Below are 22129 nucleotides of genomic sequence, written 5' to 3'. Positions count from 1 at the left end.
CTGAGTTGAGAATATCTCCCTGTGGTGATGTGCATTTTCCTCTCATTACTCCTGGCAATGCCTCTTTAACTCGTGGTACATAATTAACCTTAGAGATTGTTCTGGGGTCGGGGGAGGAGAGAAAGTATTCCACAGGTACTCTAATTGCTCCAGATCTCAGAACTTAGAGAAATGAGCTACAAAGAGTGGACTGCTATAGATTGATTGTACTTGCAAAACAGTCAATCCACTAACTATCTAGCTTGATTATTTAAATAGTTTCAGTAGCCACAGATACTCCCAAAGCTTTTATGCTGCACACGGATTATTCCATGCTATGTACCTGGGGTTAAACGCCACGTTCTATGGGAAATAGATGGACCCACACCATGTGTGCTGTCATGTCCCTACACTGTGGCCCCTACTGGATTCTGGCAACCCTCTCTACTCCTCTCCCTGAACCCCTGAAAATATTCTCTTGTAACACCAAGTGCCATATAGCAGGGCTTCAGTTTACTCTCTCTCTGAAAAAATTTCTCTCCCAACAGAACAAATCTTAGAGTAGAATATTACAACAGCCATTGATTTCCTGCACTACCTATGTGTCATTTCTTCCTGATTTTCTTAATTGCTGGTTCCCTCAACATTAAAGAGAGCAGATCAATTGGGTTAATACTAGGGATTCCTGAGAGCCAGAGTACCATTGATTTGTCAGCAGGAGCAGAATCTTACCTTCCCCAAGTTTTTGGTTCCCTCTTCAACATTCACAGCAGCACTGTTGACATGGTCTTCAATGCTGTCAATCTTCTCCTGCTGAGACTAGATGCAAAGGAATTATGAGTGAACGTTCCTGCTGGGGAGCAGCAGTCAGCCAATACACACTATTTTAATTCCTGTAATCAGAGCCCTGGGTACTGCAGCCTTGCCGTCTTAATAGCGGTTCATTAATAGCATCTGATAAACCATGTTGAAAGTACAAATTCACTTGTATGAAAAAAAGAGGGTGACTTAATTATTAGACAAGAAAAGGGTGACACCTTTATAGGAAAAAGCATCTCACACTAAAATCCATTCTAACATACAAACATATTATTCTCCAAATGAATCTACTTTCCAGGAGGAAAAACATAAACAAATGCTTATTTGCATTTACATGTCATGTGATGTTTGATGGAAAAAAACAAAATCAAACCAAAAAGCCTTTCTAACTTACCTTCTTTGAAGATTCAGTTTAAAACAGACAAATCTGTCTCAGGAGTTAAATGCCCTTGATCCAATAAACACAAGTTATTATGTTTTGGGAATAAAAATATAATATGACTTGATCTGCCATAAAATTGTTCCATTTGTGATATGCACTAGGGAGCAGTGAGTGAATTTATTGTCCCATGTTTTACACCTGTACACTTTAATACATTTAAAAATCATGACAAGTTAAAATGTTTCAGATCAAACATATTAATAAAGCCTTCTACATAAAATGGCAACACCTGTGCTGACACAACAGAAACACGGAATCTCTGGGTGGAAGTGCAATTTTCCCCTCGGCTGTGTGAAGCCCCACTATACCACTTCTGACAAGTGGCCACTGAATCTCAGCTCAAACATCTCCAGTGACAAGAACTAACAACTTGACAGAGGAACATATTCCCATTTTTAGAAAACTTTATTTATATGGAATTTACATATAATATACAACCAATTCTTAGGGCATATCCTTTGATTAGTTCTCACGCATGTATAAACCTATGTAAGCACGATCACATCAACATATATACTGTTTAGTTTGGACGGTTTTTTTTTAATTCACAGAAAAAAGAAGAGAATCCCTCTTCAAACCCAGCTAAATGCCAAACTAAGACTCCATTCAGAGCTCAATCTGGACCCTATTTGTCCACTGTGACCTTGGCTCTTTATGCTGGGCCAAACATACATACACAACTTTATTCTACTACAGGACACCAAGCCCCAAACAAGAAAGCCTCCTCATCTCTATCTACCAACCTTCCCTTTTGCTTCTGATTTACTTATGTTTGCTTTCATTGATCTAGGCCTCCCAAATCTGACAACCATCAACTTAACACTGGCACTTCATATTGTTCTCAGCATCCCTTTAACAATGATTTAAATCATTTATGAGGATCACTGTAGTTTTCTCAAACTAGAGTAATGAATAGACTTTTCCTTTTTAAAGGAAAACAATTCTCCAAAGAATCTAAGAATAGGTTTATGGATTTAACACTGACTTAGGTTTCCTTACCTGCCTGAAAAAAATAACAGAATCTTAATAAGCAGTTATAAGAGCACCTAAGATTCTGGGGGAAAATGTGATTTATTAAGTTAGTATTTGTCAAATAGAATGCAATTTGGGCATCTGAAGTCAAAACGATGAAGAACTGTTTTCCCCTTGTTGGTAGTTGTACAGTTTTATTAATGTGCCTGGAAAGATACAGGTTTAAGAAACTAATGCCAAAATTCCAAGTATGTTCCTCTATTCTTCTCTCTCTAAATTCCAGCCAGCTTTCAAGGCCAGCTTTAGTCTTAGATCCCAACCAACGAAGCTATCTTGGTTCTGAGCTCCAAAGATAGATAATATATTCACCTTAATTATATGCACTCATATACACAGAAAAGCCCAGAAACAAACACACAAACGCTATGATACACAGGCAGACTCTACTGGCCTAGAGCAGGCAATAAGCAGGGTGGGTAAGAATGGTGTTGACATTAGGGGATTCCAGTAATAGGAAAGGGACTATAGGAACTATAGTACTAAAATGTCTAAAGGTATTTGTGGTGGCAAAAGTAGAATTCTAAGCAAAGAGGGAATCAAACAGGGAGGGACAAAGGCAAGAATGCAGTGGGTCAGGGTAGGGAATGGTGTGTATGTGTTAGTCGCTTCAGTTCACTTCAGTTCAGTCGCTCAGTCATGTCTGACTCTTTGCGACCCCATGAATCACAGCACGCCAGGCGTCCCTGTCCATCACCAACTCCTGGAGTTTACCCAAACCCATGTCCATCGAGTCAGTGATGCCATCCAACCATCTCATCCTCTGTCGTCCCCTTCTCCTCCTGCATCCCAATCCTTCCCAGCATCAGGGTCTTTTCCAATGAGTCAACTTTTCGCATGAGGTGGCCAAAGTATTGGAGTTTCAGCCTAAACATCAGTCCTTCCAATGAACACCCAGGACTGATCTCCTTTAGGGTGGATTGGTTGGATCTTCTTGCAGTCCAAGGGACTCTCAAGAGCCTTCTCCAACACCACAGTTCAAAAGCATCAATTCTTCAGTGCTCAGCTTTCTTCACTGTCTAACTCTCACATCCATACATGACCACTGGAAAAACCATAGCCTTGACTAGACGGACCTTTGTTGGCAAAGTAATGTCTCTGCTTTTAAATATGCTATCTAGGTTGGTCATAACTTTCCTTCCAAGGAGTAAGCGTCTTTTAACTTCATGGCTGCAATCACCATCAGCAGTGATTTTGGAGCCCAAAAAAATAAAGTCTGACACTGTTTCCACTGTTTCCCCATCTATTTCCCATGAAGTGATGGGACCAGATGCCATGATCTTAGTTTTCTGAATGTTGAGCTTTAAGCCAATTTTTTCTCTCCCCCCTTTCACTTTCATCAAGAGGCTCTTTGGTTCTTCTTCGCTTTCTGCCATAAGGATGGTGTCATCTGCATATCTGAGGTTATTGATACTTCTCCTGGCAATCTTGATTCCAGCTTGTGCTTCTTCCAGCCCAGCATTTCTCATGATGTACTCTGCATATAAGTTAAATAAGCAGGGTGACAATATACAGCCTTGACGTACTCCCTTTCCTATTTGGAAAAAGTCTGTTGTTCCATGTCCAGTTCTAACTGTTGCTTCCTGACCTGCATACAGGTTTCTCAAGAGGTCTGGTATTCCCATCTCTTTCAGAATTTTCCATAGTTTATGGTGATCCACACAGTCAAAGGCTTTGGCATAGTCAATAAAGCAGAAATAGATGTTTTTCTGGAACTCTCTTGCTTTTTCGATGATCCAGTGGATGTTGGCAATTTGATCTCTGGTTCCTCTGCCTTTTCTAAAACCAGCTTGAACATCTGGAAGTTCATGGTTCACGTATTGCTGAAGCCTGGCTTGGAGAATTTTGAGCATTACTTTACTAGTATGTGAGATGAGTGCAACTGTGCAGTAGTTTGAGCATTCTTTGGCATTGCCTTTCTTTGGGATTGGAATGAAAACTGACCTTTTCCAGTCCTGTGGCCACTGCTGAGTTTTCCAGATTTGCTGGCATATTGAGTGCAGCACTTTCACAGCATCATCTTTCAGGATTTGAAATAGCTCAACTGGAATTCCATCACCTCCACTAGCTTTGTTCGTAGTGATGCTTTCTAAGGCCCACTTGACTTCACAGTCGTGTCCAACTCTTTGCGACCCCATGAACTATAGCCTTCCAGGTTCCTCTGTCCATGGAATTCTCCAGGCAAGAATACTGGAGGGGGTTGGCATTTCCTACTCCAAGGGTAGGGAAGGGAGTGGGAAATAAGACAATATCTCATGGAGTCCTCCCATCAATTTACAAAGCTAAGTGTTGTTAACATTACGAAGGTCACATAAAAAATAAATGGAAGAATCTGATCTAATCAATTACAACTCAGTTTTTATGCATTGGGAGTAAAACTTAAGTATAAAAGCCATACAGGATATGGCAAAAGGTAGAGACAAAACTGGATGAGCAGCAATAGTGACAAGCTATTGAGCAAATGGCCCAGAGTATTCCTAATTCCTCTTGACTAGAAACAGGGCTGGTTCCACAGTTACAGGAACAGAAGAAGGCACTTGAGAAATAAGGCTGAAGAAAAAAAAACAGGGTGCCTAGTAGATATTAATTAACATTTACTGAAATATACATGGATCTCTTAATGGCTTTGCAAGTACTTATTTATTATGGTAAAAGTATATATAAAATCTAGAATTTTTAAGTGTATAATTCTATGGTATTAGCACCTTCACAATTTTGTGTAACTATCTTGACTGTCCTATAGGTTCTTTTTTAATATTATTCTCTATTCTTCATTGTACTGAGGTTAGCACAATACTATGCACACAGAAAGCATTCCATAAATACATGGTTAATTAGCCTAAATACTATCATGTCCATGTGATGATAATGAAAGGATGTGGTCACTCTAGTTATGTTTCCAAATCATATCGTGTCTAAATGGAGTTTCTGTTGAGTCCTTGACCATGTGGTCATGAGAACTCAGTCACCCTGGGAACAGTAATCAGGGGTTCTCCTTTGAGCTTTCGCCTAATAGCATTCGTCTCATGTCCTTACACAGACTATTAATAAATAGGACATTTGTATAGAGCCATGGCTATACCCAAAGTTTTCTTGTACAAATTTTCCTTAGATTAGGGGTTAGGAGCTGCTTACATAACCTAATAGGAAATATAACTTGTTAAATGGCCACACACCCTTAATTTCCCTTTCATGTGCCTATCTCAGTGGAAGAGAAATGCATTCATTTTGAATGAGAACTTGCACATGTTTAGTTTTCTTTTTATATCAACTTTGAGGTATAACTTACATACATTGTAACTCATCCATTTTATTGTGTAAATATTGATGATTTTCAGCAAATGTAAATATTTGTATAACCAGACATGTACAGATTTTACAAACTGCATTAGATCAGATTATGAGTTATAAAAATTGAATAAATCATGATTATAAAAACAAATATTTTTGGATTTTTATAATTCTCTTTCATACACAACTATATTAACAGATTGTACAGATACCTCAGAAATTTCAAGCATTTTGCTGCTTCTGATTCAGAAGCATAAAAAAGGAAAATGCTTCGAACAATTTACTGTACTCAATTTTAGATGTCACATTTCGAGAAATAAATTCACAAACTAGAGTAAATAACTAGTACTGAAAAGCTGAGAAATTAGACTCTAGAAAAAACATTAGAGAATCAAGGGTTCTTAAGAGAAGAAAATATGCTGAGGTGTGGTTGGGTGAGGAAGGATAATATTGATCTCAAAAAGCTGAACAATTTTTTCCCTTTTCATTATGTTTTATTACAAGAATATTGAATATTTCAATTACAAGAATATTGAATATTTCCCTGTGTGATTGGGTAAGACTTTATTGTTTATTTATTCTATACATAATATTATTTGCATCTGCTCATCACAAATTCCCAGTCTATCCCTTCCTCACCCCCTGCCCCTGTGGCAACCACAAGTCTGTTCTCTATGTCTGTGAGTCTGCTTCTATTCTGTAAATAAGTTCATTTGTGTTATATTTTAGTTTCAAGTATAAGGGATATCATATGGTATTTGTCTTTCTCCTTCTGACTTCACTTAGTATAATCTCGAGGTTCATATATGTAGCTGCAAATGGCATTATTTCATTCTTCTTTATAGCTGAGTAGTATATAGAAAACCCTAATAACTCCACATAAAAACTACTAGAATTGACAAATGAATTCATGAAGGTAGCAGGATATAAGATTAAAATTTAAAAATTCCTTTTAATCATATTAAAAAATACTTAGGCATAGACTTGACCAAGGAGATGAGAACTATAAAACATTGGTAAAGGAAAGATGATTCAAAGAAACAGAAAGATATCTCATGCTCTTGGATTGAAGGAATTAATATTGTTAAAATGGTCATTCTACCCAAACCAATCTACAGATTTAATGCTATCAAACTACCCATAACATTTTTCACAGAACTACAACAAATAATCCTAAAATTTATATGGAACCATAAAAGACCCAGAATTGCCAAAACAATCCAGAAGAAAAAGAACAAAGCAAGAGGGCTTCTCTGGTGGTCCAGTGGTTAAGAATTTGGCTTGCAGTGCAGGTTCGATCCCTGTTCTGAGAAGATCCCAAATGCAGTGGGGCAACTAAGCCTGGTGCCACAACTACTGAAGCCTGAGCACCCTAGAGCCTATGCTCCTCAACAAGAGAAGCCACCACAATGAGAAGCCCACACACCACAGCTAGAGAATAGCCTCTGCTGGCTGCAACTAGAGAAAGACTGTTTGCTACAAAGAAGACCTAGCAGGGCCGAAAAAAAAAGAACAAAGCAGGAGGCACAACTCTCCCAGACTTCAGACAATACTACAAAGCTACAGTAACAAAAACAGCACCTATTGGCACAAAAACAGACACATGGATCAATGGCACAGATTAGAGAGCCCAGAAATAAACTCACACAAAGGAGGCAAGAATACACAATGAGAAAAAGACAGTCTCTTCAGCAAGTGGTGGTGGAGAGCCATATGTAAATCAATGAAGTTAGAACACATTCTCTCACCACGCACGAACATAAACTCAAAATGGCATAAAGACTTAAATGTAAGACAGACACCATAAAGTGAACATAGGCAAAACATTCTCTGACATAAATTACAGCAATGTTTCCTTAGATCAGGCTCCCAAGGTAATAGAAATAGAAGCAAAAATAAACAAGTGGGGTCTAATCAAACCTATATGTTTTTGCACAGCAAAGAAAATCACTTAAAAAAAAAAGAAAACCTACAGACTGGGAGAAAATATCTGCAAATGATGTGACCAACAAGAGATTAATTTCCAATATATACAAACAGTGCATACAACTCAGTAACAAAAAAGACAAACAATCCAATCTAAAAATGGGCAGAAGACTGAAATAAACATACAGATAGCCAATAGGCATGCGAAAAGATGCTCAATATCTCTAATTATTAGAGAAATGCAAATCAAAACTATTATGGGGTACCACCTCCCACCAGTCAGAATGGCCATCATTAAAAGGTCTACAAATAACAAATGCTAGAGGGGGTGTAGAGAAAAGGGAATCCTCCTACACTGTTGATGAGAATGTAAATTAGTACAGTCATTCTGGAAAACAGTATGGAAGTTCCTCAAAACACTAAAAACAGAGTTCCCATATGATCCAACAATACCACTCCTGGGCATATATCTGGAGAAAACTATAATTTGAAAAGACACATTCACCCCAATGTTCATAGCAGCACTCTTTACAATAGCCAAGACATGCGAGCACCCTAAATGTCCATCAACACAGAATTATGTCATTTACATACACTGACAATTTTACCTCTTCTCTTCCAATTTGGATACCTTTCTTTTTCTTGTCTGATTCCCATGGTTGGGACTTCCAATTCTGTGGTGAATAGAAGTGGTGAGAGTGGGCCTCCCTGTCTTGCTCCAGATTTTAGTGGGAAGTCTTTCAGCTTTTCACTGTTGAGTATTATGTTGGTTGTGGTGAAAAACTTTTATAAGGAAAAAAGACTTTTTCAGGACAGGGTTTCAGAGGGCAAAAGTACCAGAGGGAAGTTATTAAGCGCAAAGTTTACTTTACATAAGAAAAAAACTTCTACAGGTTAGAGCCTCCAAGTGGAATGAGTGTATCTCTGCACTGTGATTGTTCCAGTTCCAGTTCAGTCGCTCAGTCGTGTCCGACTCTTTGCGACCCCATGAATTGCAGCACGCCAGGCCTCCCTGTCCATCACCAACTCCCGGAGTCTACCCAAACCCATGTCCATCGAGTCAGTGATGCCATACAACCATCTCATCCTCTGTCGTCCCCTTCTCCTCCCGCCCCCAATCCTACCCAGCATTAGGGTCTTTTCCAATGAGTCAACCCTTCGCATGAGGTGGCCAAAGTATTGGAATTTCAGCTTCAACATCAGACCTTCCAATGAACACCCAGGATTGATCTCTTTTAGGATGGATTGACTGGATCTCCTTGCAGTCCAAGGGACTCTCAAGAGTCTTCTCCAACAGCACAGCTCAAAAGCATCAATTCTGCGGCGCTCAGCTTTCTTCACCGTCCAACTCTCACATCCATACATGACCACTGGAAAAACCATAGCCTTGACTAGACGGACTTTTGTTGGCAAAGTAATGTCTCTGCTTTTAAATATGCTATCTAGGTTGGCCATAACCTTCCTTCCAAGGAGTAAGCGTCTTTTAATTTCATGGCTGCAGTCACCATCAGCAGTGATTCTGGAGCCCAAAAAAATAAAGTTTGACACTGTTTCCCCATCTATTTCCCATGAAGTGATGGGACCAGATGCCATGATCTTAGTTTTCTGAACGTTGAGCTTTAAGCCAACTTTTTCACTCTCCTCCTTCACCTTCATCAAGAGGCTCTTTAGTTCTTCTTCACTCTCTGCCATAAGGGTGGTGTCATCCGCATATCTGAGGTTATTGATATTTCTCCCAGCAATCTTGATTCCAGCTTGTGTTTCTTCCAGCCCAGCATTTCTCATGATGTACTCTGCATATAAGTTAAACAAGCAGGGTGACAATATACAGCCTTGACGTACTCCTTTTCCTATTTGGAACCAGTCTGTTGTTCCATGTCCAGTTCTAACTGTTGCTTCCTGACCTGAATACAGGTTTCTCAAGAGACAGGTCAGATGGTCTGGTACTCCCATCTCTTTCGGAATTTTCCACAGTTTATTGTGATCCACACAGTCAAAGGCTTTGGCATAGTCAATAAAGCAGAAATAGATGTTTTTCTTGTGATTGTTCAAAAGGAGGCAAAAGATCATCTATTTGAGAAGCTGGAGCAAGAGTAGAAGCATCAGATTAATAGGCCTCATAAGTCCTTTCCAATTCCAAACCTGAGATTGTGTGACCTAGAACTTCCTATAATTTAAAGCCAGATGTCAGGGAAACAGTAACTCAAAGATGTACAACCCCTAACTCATGGTTTGATCAAGAACAATGAACTAAACCCAGACAGTAGCATATGCAGAAACAGACATGCACCTGTGTACACACACACACACCCCTTCCCATAATTCCTGGGAAGGAAAAATTAGAGTAACTTACAAAAATAATGACAGAAAATCTGTTCTATCTTTCCCACCAAATCTACTTTTGTTTCCCAATCTTTGTTAACAGTATCACTGGCCACCCAATTATATAGAATGAAGCCTTAATTTATTTTGACTCTTCCACCTTTCTTCAATTTCTCATAAGTCAACCCCAGAAATGCCTCTAGGCTGCCTTTTACCTTTGTATTAATATTTGTATTGCCATGCACTCAGTGAAACTCTTGTAGTTGATTCCAAAGGTCCTTCCATCTATAATCTCCTCCCACCCAGGGCAATTATTCACACTGCTAATAGTGATCTTTCTGAAGCACAGACTATCACATCGCTCTATCTGCTCAAAAATCTACTGGCTCTTTAATATCTACAAAGTAAAGTTCAAATTCTCCAGTATGGCTTTCAATGGCATCTCAATCTCCTTGCTTAGTTTGCCCATGGTACCTTATGCATTAGTCACATTGTTAACACTTGTTATTCCTGAAAGGACAGTTGTGTCCAACTCTTTGTGACCCCATGGACTGCAGCCCGCCAGGCTCCTCTGTCCATGGGGATTCTCCAGGCAAGAATACTAGAGTGGGTTGCCATGCCCTCCCTCCAGGGGATCTTCTCAACCCAGGGATCAAACCCAGGTCTCCTGCATTGCAGACGGATTCTTTACCAGCTGAGCCACCCAGGAAGCCCATACACTTTTCTAATCTATGTTTTTGTTTAGATATCTTCAACTGCACCCCTCATTCCTGCTTGTGGAAATTTTACTCAGTTTCCAAGGCTCAAGCAAATGCTACCTATCTTATTACGCTATTCTTAATATGCCACGACACCTGCAACTTTCCCTTGGAATTAAACACTTCTCTTTGGAGCCAATAATACTTTTCATACCTTATTTTTGCATTTAACAATAATTCTTGAAATTTCAGTTTTGGTGGGGTCCAAGTTTATGGCCACCCACTGTAAATCCCTGAAGGCAGAGAGCAGGATTCATTTATTTCTATATCCAATCTTGTCAGAACCCCAATACCCAGTATATTCTATATAAAAAACACTTAATAAATTTTTTTAAATTGAAGTGAGATTTGAGGACAATTAAGCCTTCGGTCCATGGCTCAATATCAGTCTTAGAAATTGTAAATTCTATTAAAATTCTAATCAGAAGTCTAGTAATTGATAAAAGCCTCTTATTCTATTAATCCAACATCTCTGAGTCAAAAACAATTATATACTTACATTCACTAGGAGAGAGAAATCAGTGACCAGTTGGCTAAGCTCAATTAAGTCCTTAAAAAGAGAGAGAAAGAGGAAGTTACTAACTTTCACTCCTCACAGCTGCCAAAAGGAAAATCATTTCTAACATACCGCTTCTAAGGTCTCCCATGATTCTGCAGCATTTTGATCTCGAGGAATTTCAGGCAATGCATATATCTGAGTCATACTCTGAGGATCAGCTTCATCTTCAGTACTGTGAAATGTTCCTGGATGAACATAGCCTCATGTTTAGAGTATATCTGCTTTGTTAGAAAGATGGTAGCATGAATCAATTCCATGAAACAATTACCATGTGAAATGCTTACTAATTAAGTTCAGGCTAAAAGTAAATTGATTATCTATGGGGAGGTTAGTTAACAAACACTACTTCTTTAATTATTCTACAAAATTATCTAAGAAAATTACTACAAATACTACTTACCCAATCTGAACAACTAGGGCTAGATGCTGAAGTAGCATAAAGTAGAACTATTCTATTTGGCCAATGTTCTGTGAAGAGATAACCTAGTAGAAATAACATTTTTCATTGCTAAATCATTAACATTTTCTTTGGCTATTTTAGTAATAAACATCAGATTCACAAGATTTTAAAAGTAGGGAAATGATGCATTTTTAGCAATGAAAAATCAATCATTTTTGGTAATAGTAAATTTGTTATCAAACATCTCTTACCATATGTATCTTTTTACACATACTGTCATCCTTCTCCTCAGAGTAATTTTTCTGGCCTGTGCCTTCATTCTTCTATGTCTTTTCTGAATTTTAAAAACTCATCAACCCTTTAAGCTTTTCCTCATTAACACTGCTATAAAGATGAATTTATACTCCAAACTCGACCTTCAAGTCTTTCTTATTACCTCCCTCTTTGGTTTTACCAATGTCATTAAACTGATATTTATAAAATGCCTACTATATGCCAATTAATGTGCTAAAGTAAATCAATTCCAAGAAGTCATAGTGGTTAGGAGTATGGGCCTAGTTAGAAAGACCTGGGTTAGAATCCTTGTTTGCCTATTTACTAGCTCTTTGGTTTCTTTGGCTTATTTCCCTCATTTGTAAAATAAGGTGATGTGTATTTTATATGGTGCCTGGCTTATCTATTAAGAATACTGTCACTGCTGTTACTGTTAATGGAGTTTACTATATAATGTGTGATATAGACATGTTTACAGGCAAGTTCAGTACAGTCTGAAAAGAACTATGATATGGGTAAGTATGGTATGCTATGTGAGCACAGAAGAGAGGTATTTAACTGAGACTTGTAGAGAAAGAGTGATCTGACAAGGTTGTGAAGCTAAAGCCTGGGGATGAACAGAAATTATAGTGCTGAACCGGGGCAAGCGTGAAGGGGGAAGGAGAGAATATTCAGGTCAGAAAGACTAACATGCATAAGTTTAGGAACTGAAACCAGTCAGTATAGCTGAAGCACAGACTATGACAAGAGAAAGCAACAGTTGAGACTAGAAATCTAAGGTGACATCATTTATGGCACTGTAAATTAAAGAGTTTTGTCTTTCTCTTAAGATCAATATGGAACTTTTAAAAGGATTTGGAGACTACTGGGAAATTGAGGGTGCCATAATCAGATTTCAGATTTAGAAAGGTAACCACAGCTGTAGTGTGAAGAACAGATTAAGGATGGAATTGAAAGGCAAAAAATTAGAGAGTGAAAACCAGTTGGGAGGCTTTTCAATGTGTCTAGTGCTAAATGATGACGGTGTGCTCTAGAAAAGTGGCAGTGGAAATGGAAAGATGAGATCTGAAGGTCTACTTCCCTTTGTCTTCCCTACTGAAAGCTCAAAACATCTAGCACTTTAATATTTTTGAGCATCTATTATGTATTGGGTTGAGCATCAAGGATAAAAAAGTGAACAGTACAAAGTAGCTGTTCTCAAAGAACTTACATTCTAGAAAAAGTAAACATACAAACACACAATCCTAAAACAATAATAGACTGCACTGATATCTAGATAAATAGATACAGATATCTACAGTGTTTATGGGAGTTTCAAGCCGGGCATGGCATCTGACCCAGTTTGGTGTGGTGTGCAATTTATGGAACAACTTACTAAAAGAGGTTAATTTTTTCTTACTAGGCTAGGAAGACAGGAATATAAATTCTAAATAGAGAGACCAACATGAAAAATGTCCTCAAAAAATACCCAAAATAGCTTAACATAAAATCAGCAGTCCGGTCTTGCCAAATCATAAAGTTGAAAACATACAGCTACAAGTATAAGACATTACAGATGGTTAGGAGAGACCTTGCAGCCCAGTTAAAGGCTTTGGACTTTATTTGGAAGACCGTGGAAATCTACTCAAGGTTGTAAGCAGGAAAGTGACATAGTGATGTGACCCGATATATTCCTAAAAGTAAGTCATTATGACTCTTAAGTTCATCTTTTCTATCAATTTCTCTTTTCATCTAAGCCTATGTGGTTGTGTTAGTCGCTCAGTCATGTTCAACTATTTGCGATCCCATGGGCGGTAGCCCACCAGGCTCCTCTGTCCATGGGATTCTCCAGGCAAGAATGCTGGAGTGGGTTGCCATTCCCTTCTCCAGGGAGTCTTACTGACCCAGGAATTGAACCCAGGTCTCCTGGATTGCTGATGGACTCTTTACCATCTGAGCTATCAGGGAACCCCCTCTGAATGGTATTTTATAAAACTGCATTACTATTTTACTTTCAAAGTTTGTGAATGTTTTACCTCTTAAGAAATAAAACCTATTTGAATTGTTTAGGAAGGGCAGTCAGTTGATAAAAAGTTAATTTGTAGGTTTATCAGAATTGACAGTGTTCTTTTAATTTTGAATCTTAACTGAAATGAATATATTTCCCAACCTTAAAGGAAGAGCAAAAACAACACATACAACATATGGCAAATATCCAACATATTAAAAGCTCTGATTTTTACAAATGTTTAGGAGAGTTATTTACTCCATGTCCTAAGTTATCACATAAAAAAACTTTTTACTTCAGTCAAAGTAATTAATTACTCTAAGGTCTTTCTTCTACTTAATATTCCATTTGTAATAAGAACTCCAACTTCCTTAATAGGATGATAAATAATGATATCTCTTTTCATTAACAGATCAAATGTAAAGCAAAACTTTGTAAATATCACTCAAAAGACTTTTTAAAGCCATAATTATTGTACTATTAGAGAAGATTCCAATGCAGTATGCCAGGATGTATAACAAAATGAGGAGAGATTATCATACAAAAATTCTTGATCTAAAAATGAAGGGATGGGAAATGTTTGACATTTTAAGCAAACATAAAAGATTTCCCTCAATGAAAAAAATAATTAAATGTTTAAGTCATTTACGTTTCACTTGAAACCAAACTGCGTATGCATCTTAGTTCAAATGGAGTCTTAGAACAAAGAAATCTGTTCTCTTCCATGGAAAATCCTGCTGTAAACTTACAACTCAGAACATTGCTAATCAATTCAAGGCATGACTAACAATTAAGAAAGGAACCTCTTAATTTCTACAACTTCCATAATTCATTTATTCCAGCTTGTATTAAAAATCACTACCTCAGTGTTCATCCACTGACTTTGAACTTTTACAAACTACTACAGACATAATGAGGCAAAACACAGAGAGATTACAGCTGCAGGAAAGACGGCCAAAGAATTCTTACCCTATCCACTGAAGTCAAAACTGCTATCGTTGTATAACAATCTCAGTTTCACTCACTTGCAAACAAATGAAAGTGTAAAGTGCATGCGGAATATGGTTATCACTTAGCAATGTTATTCAGATTCTATTTTTTTAAAACATTATTGACTATAAACTCAAACATTAAGATATTTTTAGTTGATGTGAAAAATAAGCTTAGTAACATGGACATAAGACTTTTTCCTTCTATGCGTCTAAACTATTCTCTCTGTACCCTCCCCCATCTTTCTCCACATATCAGGAAGGGCAACGATTCCAGTAAGAATTACAACACAATATTTAAGGAACTTCCACTACACTTTACATTAGGAAAATTTCCATTTTAAATCTAATTCAAAAGCATTTCCTGAATTCTTTCATGTTCTAACAGCTTTATCATAGTGAAATTATTTTACTGATCATCTACATAAACCTACCTATCAAGATAAAGTGACTTTGGAGTCACAGCTTAACTTAGCTGCAAAGGAGCATTTTTAAGAAAATTAAAGCCAATTCAAAAGACACCTTCTAAATAATATATAAAAACATCTACATGATTCACAACGTGTTCAATACAAGTGTACATATACTTGTGATAAAATCTAGTATTTCATCAAATTCAATGCTGGTCTGAAGTTCCCAGCAATTTTAATGTTGGACTCTTTTCTTATGTTTAAAATGTAATAAGTATTTGTTATTTGTTGAATATTGTTTAAAATGTAATAAGATTCTGTTCCTATTGCACTGGTGAAGTGTGTCAGCTGGATGGGAAGTAAGAAAGACAAAGACAGAGAGAAGCACTGATTTGCTCTATATGACTTGATACACCTTGCTAAATACAAATCAAATTTGAAGGCTCATCACTTCTCTTGGTGGGAAGCAATATGCTAAAAATGAAACTAGATACACAACTGAGACAGAAGGGAGTTTCTCAGATCAAGCAAGATTGGCAGAGAAGATGTGCTTTAGAAACTCTCAGAATCTGGACAAAAGATACAGCAAAATCATCACAGCTTCCCCCTAAACGTAATAGGCTTCTTTCATTCTCCAGAGAACATATAACATTCTATTCTACTTGTTATTTCTATCTGTAAATGAAAAACTATTTTTGTATTTTGATCTCAGTCATGGAAATGTGGCATTGCTCCTGAATTTCTGCTCTCATGTTTCCAACCAATTTATTTATAATAGGATTGAATTTTTAAAGGAAAAAGCATTTTAAGGCACTTAAATTTCTGTGCAAATCACTTTTTTTTTCTGTATAAGCTGTCACTAGTGTTATGAATACCAAAAGCAAAAATAGGAAAAAAGAAAAAAAAAACCCAGAGAGCACAGGATAAAAACATGTAAGATGACAGAAAAGAGTCTACAGCAGAAGACCACACATAAAGCAAACCCAGTTCTTTCCCCACTATTCAAGTCTTATGTAAATTAGTTATTTCCTTTTCATTATTCTTCTCCTTTCCCACCCTCTCAATTACTTGTTAATATTTATGGATTTAACACAACCTAGTAGAAACTTCATGTTTGGTGAAATACTCAGGCACTGAGTGAGACAGTTAATTTTAACTGCTTAATGTTGGCAATGGATACAAAGTCAAAGCACAATCCGACCAGCAGATTGTTCAGAATTTGAAACTCTACACAGTTTTAGATTATGAGTTTTTTTAGATGTTTTACATTATGACATTCAGGTATCTGATCTCATAAATGGAATGACTGCTTCAATCAAATCTGGACTAGACGCAGAGATTTAATTTCATAGTTTCTCTCAGTGGCAAGTGATTAGTTCTTTAGCTAATCTGGTGCTCCATGAATTGAGAAGTTTGAGAATCAACCGAGTTGGAAAACAAATTTCACCTGCTATTTCCTCTCCCTCACTCTCTGGCTCTGCTTCAGTCTTCCTCACTTTCTAGATATACATGCTTCCTCAAATTTTCCCATCACTTTTTTTTTTTTAGTACCAGTCAGCTACCTACAGAGAAAGTTAATTGCCAGCAAACTGGGTAAACTGCCTTTTTCTAATAATCACCCAATTCCTCTGATGACATGTAAAACCAAATTTGTTGAGCCCAAACAATTCTACTAGTAAAAACACAAACAATGCAATACTAAAATGCAAATTAAGGCTAAAATACTTAAATAGAACTCAAAATTTTTGTTTGTGAGGGAATTCCTGGTGATGGGAATTGAAAACTAAATAACAGAAGAGACTGATATCAGTGATTCTTTCCAGAAAATCCAGCATCTTCACTGTTATTACTACAATCACAACTGTCTCACAGGGTCTGGTAAATAAGATGACTCCTTAATCTCATGGAACTCATAATGTCCAGTTTCTCTATACATAAACAGAAAGCATAGCTTTGTACCTCAGTGTTAGAACAGCATTTAGCCACATCATTATGGAGGTGATAATTCGATATGAACACAATGATATAAACAGTAAAAAGAATTCTTCCTAAATACTCTTCAACCAAAGTTGAGTGCTAAGATTTCTTTCTACCCAAAACAATACTTTGGGTAGTGTTCTTAGACAGTGGTTTATCTACACAGTGAAGTGACTAGAGCACATCTGAAATTACAAAATTGTCTCTAAAAAGATTTTTATTCATTCATACTTATAACACATTTATTAATGGTCCACTATGTGCCAAGTTCTATGTACTATATGCTTAAGTACTGAGGAGACAATAAAAGTAAGATTATCCAGAAACTCTGGATGATTGCCTAAATGTTTCTTCTACTTAAAAAAAAAAAAAAAGTCCTGTAAAATTGGATCATTAGCACTGAAAATATAGCATTAAAACAATCAGGTTTTGGAGCCAGGGAGTGATACAGGAGCCTCCTACCTTCTAGGTAAATAAAAAGAGGAAAACTGGTCAGATGTAACATCTCTCGGATTGTATTCTAATTTGTAATTTATTTATTGTTGTCCTCAGATGCTTTGCAACACCATGGATTGCAGATTGCCAGGCTCCACTGCCCATAAGATTCTCCCGGCAAGAATACTGACATGCCTGCATGTTAAGTTGCTTCAGTCATGTCTGACTCTTTGCGACCCTATGAACTATAAACGGCCAGGCTCCTATGTCCATGGTATTCTCCAGGCAAGAATACTAGTTTGGGTTGCCATGCCCGCCTGCAGAGGATCTTCCCAACCCAGGGTCTGAACCCACATCTCTTACATCTCCTGCATTGGCAGGTGGATTCTTTACTACTAAAGCCACCTGGGAAACTCAACATTAGAAAAACTAATATCATGGCATCCAGTCCCATCACTTCCTGGCAAATAGAAGGGGGAAAAAGTGGAAGCAGTGACAGATTTTATTTTCTTGGGCTCAAAAATCACTGCAAATGGTGATCGGAGCCATGAAATTATGATGCTTGCTCCTTAGAAGGAAAGCTATGACAAACCGGGGCTTCCCTGATGGCTCAGATGGTTAAGATTCTGCCTGCTATGTGGGAAACCTGGGTTCAATCCCTGGGTTGGGAACATCCCCTGGAGAAGGGAATGACAACCCACTCTAGTATTCTTGCCTAGAGAATTCCATGGACAGAGGAGCCTGGTAGACCACAGTCCACGGGGTTGCAGAGTCAGACACAACTAAGTGACTAACATATATATATATATGACAAACCTAGACAGCATATTAAAAAGCAGTGACATCACTTTTTCCAGTAGTTATATACAAATGTGAGAGTTGGACCATAGAGAAGGCTGAACAATGAAAAATTGATGCTTTCGAACTATGGTGCTGTAGAAGACTCTTGAGAGACTCTTGGACTGCAAAGAGATCAAACCAGTCAGTCTTAAAGGACATCAACCCTGAATATCATTGAGAGGACTGATGCTGAAGTTAAAGATCCAATACTTTGGCCACCTGATGCAAAGAGCCAACTCAATGGAAAAGACCCACTCACTGGAAAAGACCCACTCACTGGAAAAGACCCTGATGCTGGGAAAGATAGAAGACAAAAGGAGAAGAGGGTGGAAGAGGATGAGATGGTTAGAAAGCATCACTGACTCAAAGGACATCAATTTGAACAAATTCCAGGAGATAGTGGAAGACAGAGGAGCCTGGGCTGCTGAAGTCCCTGGGGTTGCAAAGAGTTGGACATTACTTAGCAACTGAACAACAGCAATTAATTTATACCCCATCTTTTCCATAAAGTTTTAAGGTGGCTTAGAACATATATAAAATATAACAGGATGCATAAATTAAAAAGAGAAATTCAAAGGAAAAACAAGGGCAGTAACTACAAAATCAAGCGGGAAAGTTCAAAATTTAGGCTTTTGGCAGTTAAAAAATTTATATTTAAGTATTCTAGTAAACTTTCCTGGTAGTGCAGCTGATAAAGAATCCGCCTGCAATGCAAGAGACCCCATTTCGATTCCTGCATCAGGAAGATCCACTGGAGAGGGATAGGCTACCCACTCCAGTATTCTTGGGTTTCCCTGATGGCTCAGTCAGTAAAGAATCCACCTGCAATGCGGGAGGCCTGGGTTCTATCCCTGGGTCAGGAAGATCCCTTGGAGAAGGGAACGGCTACGCACTCCAGTGTTCTGGCCTGGAGAATTCCACAGACAGAGGAGCCTGGCAGGCTATAGTCCATGGGGTCACCAAGAGTCAGACACAACAGCAACTTTCACATTCTAGTAAACAACTCAAGCAGAGAAATTTTGTTAGTTATGCCATTCAGTATCTCTAAGAATAAAAAAGATTAACTGCTTTGAAGTACTACTAATTAAACCGAGAATTTTTTTCAGGTTTCCTTATACATACATTGTTTAATGTAATCAACAATTATCAATTACATCCTTAGAGGAGCTATAATTACAGGTTTTACTGGCCTCTTCCTTAAGAGTATCACTTCATAACAATTAATGGTGTGACTCCCCAATGCAGATTTTTATGGGAGATAGACCTGACATGCCCTCTGAAAACTAGAATGCCTCAGCAAGAAGCACGCCTGGCTAGGCTGCCCCTGCACCTGGAGATGAGGGAGAAGTACTCTGCACACCAGGACGACATTCTCCTTAGGAAATATTTTAAAACGTATTTTTAATATATGAACAAGGAGGTACTTGAAGCCTTTATGTTTCACACTATACAGCATAGCCTCTATTTTTTTTAATCCTACAAAATGTTTTGGAGAAGAGAAAAGCAACCCACTCCAGTATTCTTGTCTGGAGAATTCCATGGACAGAGGAGCCTGACGGGCTACAGTCTACGGGGTCACAAAGAGTCGGACACGACTGAGCAACTAATACACATGAAATGTTTAGGGTATGCATTTCCAGTCACACTTAGGGTCCAAGAATTCAGCATTCTGAACTAGGAGGTATCCCTGGAGATTTATATATAATTTGAAAATCTGCAATATCAGTAAAAGGAAGTGAACTTAATTAGCTGCATTACAATACTATGATCAAGAGTAACACTTAGTACATTACCGCCAACAGTCATGGATCTGGTCAAAGAAGGCTGTAAAAAAGTTTCTTCATCATTAAATTGTTTCTTTAGTTCTTCTACAGATTCCAGATGGAGTTGGAGAAATTCTGCTGTTGCCTCTGATGCTTCTTCTTTAACAGGATCTATCATTCTCTTCAGAAGTCCTAGGTCATCCTTTCGCACTTTCAAGCAAAGCTTCTCCATTTCTCGGATATTGGAGCGGAGTTGCTGTAAAAGAAAAAAAAAATCGTTAAAGCTACCATCTCTTAATATAAAATATCTTTACATTCAGAGCCAACCTGTGATAATGGCTTTGAATGGAAATGATTACAAGTATTCTCTAGAGCAGACAGTATGCATTAGTACTTTTCTATATCTCTGGCCAAATCCAGCTTCTTTAGAACTCACATCCTCATATTCTGAATTTAGCATTTTTCCTTCATTAAATGTGATTATTACAAAGGTAACAAATGGTCTTCATAAAAAAAAGAAACACTGCAGAAACACATCAAGAAAAACAATGATTTCCTCACTTCATCAAGCCTACAACTTCTCTTAACCCAGTCCTTCTGCATACTTCTCTCTGCTCATACAAATATTAGCATATATAGACCTTCTTTTCACAAAAAAATGAATTGTAGATTATGCAGAATAATCTATAACTGACAAACTTTCACACCCCAACTTAACAATATTATAATGGATATCCTTCCTGGTCATACCATATTCCATAGTACTGATAGAATATAATTTACTCAGTCACTCTTCCAGTGATCAACAGTCTTTCATGTTGTTTCCAGTTTTTAGCTATTACAAACTATGAAACAAATGTACTAGACTATAAATCCTGATCGCAGGAGACATGACTTTGATTCCTGGGTCGGGAAGATCCCCTCAAGAAGGGAATGGATACCCACTCCAGATGATGCTGTGAAAGTGCTGCACTCAATATGTCAGCAAATTTGGAAACTCAGCAGTGGCGACAGGACTGAAAAAAGGTCAGTTTTCATTCCAATCCCAAAGAAAGGCAATGCCAAAGAATGCTCAAACTACTGCACAATTGCACTCATCTCACACACTAGTAAAGTCACGCTCAAAATTCTCCAAGCCAGGCTTCAGCAATATGTGAACGGTGAACTTCTAGATGTTCAAGCTGGATTTAGAAAAGGCAGAGGAAGCAGAGATCAAATTGCCAACATCTGCTGGATCATCAAAAAAGCAAGAGAGTTCCAGAAAAACATCTATTTCTGCTTTATTGACTATGCCAAAGCCTTTGACTGTGTGGATCACAATAAACTCTGGAAAATTCTTAAAGAGATGGGAATACCAGACCATCTGACCTGCCTCTTGAGAAACCTGTATGCAGGTCAGGAAGCAACAGTTAGAACTGGACATGGAACAACAGACTGGTTCCAAATAGGAAAAGGAGTACGTCAAGGCTTATATTGTCACCCTGCTTATTTAACTTATATGCAGAGTACATCATGAGAAATGCTGGGCTGGAAGAAGCACAAGCTGGAATCAAGATTGCCGGGAGAAATATCAATAACCTCAGATATGCAGATGATACCACCCTTATGGCAGAAAGCGAAGAAGAACTAAAGGGCCCCTTGATGAAAGTGAAAGAGGAGAGTGAAAAGCTGGCTTAAAGCTCAACATTCAGAAAACTAAAATCATGGCATCTGGTCCCATCACTTCATGGGAAATAGATGGGGAAACAGTGGAAACAGTGGCTGACTATTTTTCTGGGCTCCAAAACCACTGCAGATGGTGACTGCAGCCATGAAATTAAAAGACACTTCCTCCTTGGAAGGAAAGTTATGACCAACCTAGACAGCATATTAAAAAGCAGAGACATTACTTTGTCAACAAAGGTCTGTCTAGTCAAGGCTATAGTTTTTC

The 22129-nt window shown here is 37.9% G+C and overlaps 1 protein-coding gene across 2 annotated transcripts in view; it reads right to left on the bottom strand.

The window, feature by feature from the left end:
- The window catches only part of STX17 (syntaxin 17), a 70620-nt gene that overhangs the window by 6244 nt on the left and 42247 nt on the right, over window positions 1-22129 (bottom strand). For both annotated transcript variants that reach the window (XM_081512507.1, XM_081512496.1), the window contains exons 4-7: window positions 20230-20455; window positions 11195-11310; window positions 11066-11116; window positions 712-798 (exon numbers count right to left, since the gene is read on the bottom strand). In XM_081512507.1, coding sequence (XP_081368633.1) covers window positions 712-798; window positions 11066-11116; window positions 11195-11310; window positions 20230-20455 — 480 coding nt within the window. The remainder of the gene's footprint in view (window positions 1-711; window positions 799-11065; window positions 11117-11194; window positions 11311-20229; window positions 20456-22129) is intronic.

This window comes from Giraffa tippelskirchi, chromosome 1 (genome assembly GCF_054371585.1).
Source record: "Giraffa tippelskirchi isolate mGirTip1 chromosome 1, T2T-mGirTip1v1.2.pri, whole genome shotgun sequence".
In the NCBI taxonomy this organism is placed as follows: domain Eukaryota; kingdom Metazoa; phylum Chordata; class Mammalia; order Artiodactyla; family Giraffidae; genus Giraffa; species Giraffa tippelskirchi.
This window is presented reverse-complemented; position numbering and strand designations above follow the sequence as displayed.